Source organism: Thermobia domestica, chromosome 3 (assembly GCF_964235325.1).
Source record: "Thermobia domestica chromosome 3, izTheDome1.hap1.1, whole genome shotgun sequence".
Lineage (NCBI taxonomy): Eukaryota > Metazoa > Arthropoda > Insecta > Zygentoma > Lepismatidae > Thermobia > Thermobia domestica.
This window is the reverse complement of record NC_137456.1, coordinates 226,090,240-226,097,223: the sequence shown is the minus strand read 5'-3', so window position 1 is coordinate 226,097,223 and position 6,984 is coordinate 226,090,240. Positions and strand designations below refer to the sequence as shown.

General features: G+C 33.5%; 1 protein-coding gene across 1 annotated transcript; it reads left to right on the top strand.

Moving 5' to 3' along the window:
• The first annotated feature begins 2,097 nt into the window (after positions 1-2,097).
• On the top strand, positions 2,098-4,239 carry LOC145682140 (uncharacterized). The gene is made up of 3 exons (XM_081753729.1): positions 2,098-2,573; positions 2,712-3,047; positions 3,435-4,239. The coding sequence occupies exons 1-3, from the start codon at positions 2,098-2,100 to the stop codon at positions 4,237-4,239; spliced, it is 1,617 nt and encodes a 538-aa protein (XP_081609855.1).
• Positions 4,240-6,984: the final 2,745 nt, after the last annotated feature.

Genomic DNA, 6,984 nt, shown 5'->3' with positions numbered 1-6,984 from the left:
TGAAAAAGGATTCCGGCAAAGTTACAATTAAAGATCTTGTAAAGAAAATCAGAGAGCAAGTAGAAGATGACGAGAGTGGATCTGATTCAGATCACTTAGTTGTAAGAAATCATAAAGAAGAAAGTAAGATTAAACAAGAACCTCCGAGTATTACACAAATCGCGAAATTAGAAAAGAAAATAGACAAGTTACAGTTAGCATTGTCGGCAAAATCACAAGACGAAGAGAAACAAGAGAATAACGTGAGAAAGCAAGGGAAAAATCAGTATTATAGGAATAATAAGCAGAATAGAGGTGGTTATCGAAATAATTACCGTGGAAATGGAAATAAAAATAAGAATTGGTACAGTAATAGTAACAAAAGTCAAAACAACAATAGAGGTAATAATGGTTATTACAATAAGCGAGGTAATCGAGGAAATTTTTGGAGAAACAATAGAGGACGTGGTCAGCAAGGAAACTGGCAAGGGAATTGTCAGAATTCGTGTTGTCACCAGTCTTATAATTTCGAAAACCCGAATCAGCAGAGATTTGTGCAAGTGGTACCAGCACAAGTAAATGGTACTACTTACTATCAAACTCCAGGCTCGTGTAATTTAAACGGAACACATCTGTAAATGGGAGAGGCGCATTTACAGGCAATCGAAATGTCCGAATAAGAGAAATAATTGCCTCAGTTAATTTAGACAATAACATGGTATATTTACCATTAGAAATCGATGATAGACAGATCAAGGCGTTACTCGATAGTGGGTCGCAAATTTCAATAATTAACGAGAAATTAGTGCCACCGAGTGCAAAAATAATCCCACAACAAACTAAGATCAAAGGGATCACGCAGAACACGCTGGTAATTAACAAATTAGCCATAATTAAGTTCAAAATTTTAAATCAAACGTTTCATCAGGCTTTTAGGATAATAAAAGACTTCCATATCAAATGTTGATTGGGAATGATTTTTTGCAAACACAAAATTGTAGAATTGATTATGGAACTAGTAAAATTATTGTTCAAAGATTTGGGAAACCAATTAAACATTGTAGAAACGATCAGGAAACCAGAACAGTTTCTGATAATGTTGCAATTAGTATAAAATCAAGTTTAAAGCCAAAATGGGTTCTTGGTCATAGGGTGAAGTTGTTACCAAGAACTAGGACAACTGTTGAGGTTATCCTAGTTAATTCTTGGGAGAACAATGAATTTCTATTAGAGCCAGATAAACTATTATAGTCTCAATATAACATATTTGTACCTAGAGTAATATTGTCGAATGAAAATAGGTGTTTAGAAGTAATTAATCCGTCGAATAAGACGATCATGTTGACGAAAAATTTAAAAATTGGAGATGCAGAAGCATGCATGAATGAATCGGAATTAAGAAAAGAAGGATTATCAGAGGATGAAATTGAAGAGGTGTTAGAGGCGAGAAAAAACTATGATAAATCACGGTTAAAATTTGGCAATAATACTAAACCAGAAATCAAAAAGAAATTAGAGAAATTGTGCTACGATTACGCAGATGTTTTTGCGTGGCGAGAAAACGAATTAGGAAGAGTCAAGGGAGTAGAACATAAGATAGAGTTGGAAACGGAAGTTCCGTTTCGACGTCAACAGTATCCAATACCGATAGCTATGAAAGATAAAGTTAAAGAACAGATAAACATTTTACTCGAACTAAACATCATCGAGGAAAGTAGTAGCTCGTATAACTCACCTATGTTATTCGTAAAGAAGCCAAACGGATCGATTAGGGCCTGCTTGGATTGTAGATTGCTGAATCGGCACGTACGGTTCCATTCCGTGGCGTTGCCGCCTATCCATCAGATTCTTACAAGTATGGGTGGTTACAAATTCTTTAGTGTGTTGGACATTAAGAGTGCCTATCATACGGTATCAATTTCTAAGGATTCTAGGAAGTATACAGCATTCAATATTCCAGGCGTAGGAGCGTATCAATACTCGAAATTACCCATGGGGTACATTCAATCGCCCGCTATATATACAAAAATCATGGCAATGACATTAGCTAACGTTCATCCGGAGGCGGTGTCATTTTACATGGATGATATATTTTTATATGTAAACAATCAGGAGAAAATGGTATCTGTGTTACACTCAGTTTTTCAAAGGTTAAGGAAATATGGTTTAAAGTTATCAGTAGAGAAATGTCACTTCATGGAAGAGAAGGTAATGGCTTTAGGTCACATTGTGAGCGAAGCTGGTTACGAAATCAGTCCTAAAGTAATTCAAGCAATAAAAGCTTGTAAGCCACCTACAAGCGCGAAAGAGTTGAAATCATTTCTTGGTTTGACTAATTATGTGAGGAAGTTTTGTAAAAACTACGCTGAAATGACATCTAATTTCCAACAATTATTAAGAAAAAACCATAAATTTGTGTGGACGGAAGAACACCAACTTAGTTTTGAAAATCTAAAGGAAGCGTTAATGAGTGCACCTTTATTGGCACCTTTCCGTGAAAATCTGGAAACTAGAGTGTATACGGATGCATCTACAAAATCAATTGGGGCTGTACTTATGCAGAAACAATTGAATGGAGAGTGGACACCTATAGCGTATTATAGCAGGGTATTGAGACCAAACGAAACACGAAGACATATAGTGGAACTAGAAATTTTGGCCGTAGTTAGTGCTTTTAAAGCGTTTAACTATTATTTGTACAATAAAGAATTTGAGCTATACACTGATTGCAGGTGTATAAAATACCTTCAAACAACGCCAAAATTATCGCCGAAACTGTTACGGTATAGTTTAGAGATGGCACAGTATCAGTACACGCCAGTACATTGTCCAGGAGAGAAAAATCCTAGCGATGTATTATCACGAAACACGAACATCCAATCAACTGATGAGGACATCGATTTAGATGCATTACCAGTCAAGACAGAAGACCTTGAAGTCAACATCACGTTCGACGAAGATGTGGATGTGGCTGAGTTGCAACGGAAAGACCCTTTCTTCGGTTCAATAATGAAGGCTATAGAACATCCGGAAGAAGCAGATGAAAAAGCAGAAAAACAGGCACGCTGGTATGAAATTAAGGACGGAAAACTTTTCAGAACTCAAAAGATGGCTAATGGGAAGAAATTCCTATTATGCATTCCTTTTTCTTTGCGGGAACAAGTTTTCAAAAACTTACATTGTTCGATATACGGAGGAGGACATTATTCCTACACGAAGTGTTATAATCGAGCATTGAAATCCATCTATTTCCCAAACATGAAAAGATTTTTCCAAGAGAAGGTCAGCCAGTGCATCAGTTGCCAAATTCAGAAACGTAAAGCTGGTAGGACACCACTGCATCCGCAAACATACCCGAGTTATATGCCATTCCAGCATGTAACTATGTATGAGATTGGGCCGTTTAAAAGATCGAAAAATCACAGGAATAAATATGTTATTGTATTTGTTGACAGCGCTACTCGATACGTAATTGCAAGAGCAGTTCCTGCTATAACTTCTGAAATTATAGCAGAAGCAATTTTTGAAGAATTAATTACAAAACATGGGATTCCTGAAATTCTTGCGATGGACCGGCATAGCACACACCGGAGCCGAGTGATGGAAGAGATGGCTGAACGGTTTGGTATGCGGTTGAATTTTGCTAATACAGATGCCCATTATAATATTGGAACATCGGAGAGAGCCATCGGGTCAATTCAACAAATTATGAAGCACTATATAGACCGGGAGTTTACAAACTGGGACGAGATCTTACCTTCAATTGTGTTTACCATGAATACACAGATTCATGACGGGACCAAACACTCGCCTTACTATTTGCTTACAGGGCGTGAATCCAGAACGTTCTTGGAACAGGATCTGGACATACCTTGTGAGTATGTCGAAAACGAAGAGCGAATACGAAATGTAAAGGAAGCAAGGAAGATCGCGTATCAGAATTTGCAGAAGCGGTTCAAATTCCAAAAGAAACAAATTGAGAAGAAGTTCTCTCAACCAAACTTCGACGTGGCACAAAAAGTTTGGATTCGTGAAATGCCAAGAGCAGGCATTCCAGCTTGTTTTGGAAAACGATATAACATTCGAGGAGTAATAGTGCAAAAGTTGAATAATAACTCATATAAAGTGAAATACGAGAATAAGAAAGGACAAGAGAAGACGGATTCTGTTGACATAAGACGTTTGAAACCATTTGTAAGTGCAAATGAGGAAGATTCGGATAGACCAGAGGAAGAGTCGGATTTAGACAGTGATGTCTAATGGAAAAAAAAACCACGCGTGGGAAAAACCAAAAAGTTTTTCAAAAAGACTACATCACGAAGAAAAAAAAGTTTTGCAACTACGAAAACACGAATAAGTTTTTTTTAGTAGATAAGTTTAATATTTTTTTGTTAGGTATCTGTAAACAACATGTTTTTGTCAGTGAAACAGCGAGTTGGACCGCTGTTTATCAACAAAAGTCCGTGTCCCGAAATCAAAGTAAATGTTGATTTCCATCTGAAAATCCCTTAACTGGTAAAAGTATATTGTTTACAGAGCGTAAAGTAACTAGGAAATTAGAGAATTTTTTTTTATTAGAGAGATATCTAGTAAATATATTTAAATTGGTAAAATAATCCAAGGTACACATACAAAGTAAACTAAATAAATGAAAACATAAGTATTAAATAAATAATAGATATAGAAATAATTAAATAAATAAGTAATTTCAGAATAGTAATTCTAAGTTTTAATTGTTACAGTTAGCATCATGTTCAAGATTGTCGTTTGTCTAGTACTATTGATTAGTATTGGGGTAGCTGAAGAAGAACATCAACAAATAACGTTATCAGATATTGGACTAGCATTGACACAGAATGCTTATGCTGTTCATGCGACGAACATGGTGTTTACGACCGTTAAAATGCATTTAAATTTTCAACAATCAGTGCCAGTACACGACAAATGTACTGACGCATACGAGATTTTAAATGATTATGCAGTAAAAGAGAGAGAGTTTAGACAGAATATAGTAAATTTATTGCCATGCCATTTTGTATATGAAAATGGTAGAACGAGATGTAATAATAATCACAGGAATAAAAGATTTATATTTTCGTGGTTACTGAGATTGTCGTCCATTGGTTTATCGACGTATAATTTAATCCATAATAAACAATTATCTCAGTCTATTGATAAGTTAAGTAAACATGAGAATGTATTAACTAATGAAATTAAAAATCTAAAAGAATCATTTAACAATGAGATAACAGTAGTCCACGGGATAGTCGTAAAAGTACAACAGGTGTTGCATGATTTTAAAAATAAAATTCAAGAGCTATACTGTTATTTGCATCAATCCCAACGCAGGATAATGGCAAATTTGTTTGTTCATCTTGTACAGGAGAGAGTAAATAAAATAGTAAATAGCATTTTAAATAATGAGTTAACATATCATATATTATCTAATGCTGATGTTAAAAAGTTAATTAATTTTCATGATGTTTTGAAAAATACTATTTATAGGTCAGACATTGGAATGTTTTACCAAATGTCTAGCGTATATCTAGTAAAATACCATTACGAAGATAATAATGTTGATTTAATAATAAAGACTCCGATAATATATGATACTAGTATTTCAATAATGTATGACGTAACATCAATGGGCTACTTAATAAATAATACAAGAATATTTTATCAATTACCGGAAGCAGTCTATTTGGCTGAAGGTAAATTTCACTCATTGGATAAAAGTAAATGCGAATTTAAAAGTTTTCTATATTTTTGTGAGAGCATAACTATTGATTGTGAATCGAAATGTTTAAATAATATCGTTTTACATAATTCTCTAGAAGGATGCCAGCAGAATTCGGAAAAATTTTTGGGGAATGTGATATTTAGATATACACACGCTGGTGTGATGTATTCTTCTATTGAAGAAGCGTACATGACAAAAGTGGGTGTACATCAAGAAGTTACTTCAACAAAACTTAATCAAACCAAAGCTAAATCAAATTTCATAAACTATGATAAATTTGATAACATAATAATTGGAGAGCTGGTCATTCCATCCAAACGGATAATTCACATTCAGAATAAACATATTAAACTGATCGGTAATTGGACTGAGAGACAAATAAATTTCACCTTGCATACGCAAGAGCTAAATAGTTTAACTGAAAAATTGTTAAAATTGAAAGTCGATACTTCGATCCCAGAACTACATTTAAAAACAGACTATATCATGTATGTAATTTTTGGAGTAATAATATCTTTAATTTTGACAACAATATTGTTATTGGTACTGTATTGTAAGCTTTATAGAGCAATACGGAAGTATAAAATTTAAAATCAGGAATAATAATAATAGTAATAATAATAATAATAATAATAATAATAATAATAATAATAATAATAATAATAATAATCAGCAAAAAGTAATAATAAAGTAAGTGTAGTATGTAAATTAATATCGTATGTGCCTTGGGTTATGAAAAAAAAAAAGTTTTACAGTTATGGATATAGAGAAGAATGGAGTATATTTTGAAAAAAAAATCTAAGTTGCAATAAAAACCTGAAAAGAAATATCGGATTAACATTTAAAGCAATTGGTAATATGTAGACATACTTACCTACAGCAGGAAGTAGTTGTGAGTTGAAAAGCCTTTGGGTATGTCATCCTAGATAAAACTAGGATTGGTCTAGTTGAGTCGGTGAAAACGATTAAATCGTTGAATAATAAATGGTTACGTAGTACTAATACGGCAAAACTCTTTGTTTTGGTTGAAAATAAGCAATAGAAAATAAGCGTAGATAATAGATCATCATAGATAAGCATAGATAAAAGCATGTAAATAGATAATAGCTAAGTTAAATAACATCAGAATATTAGTGAAATCATTAGCTTCAAGCTATAGAAAACAAAAGCGAAAAGAAGAAAATAGAAAAGTTGTCTATTAGTAAAGCTAGATAAACAGACAAATCATAGATAAAGTAGATGCTAGTGTTATAAACTAGTTCAAG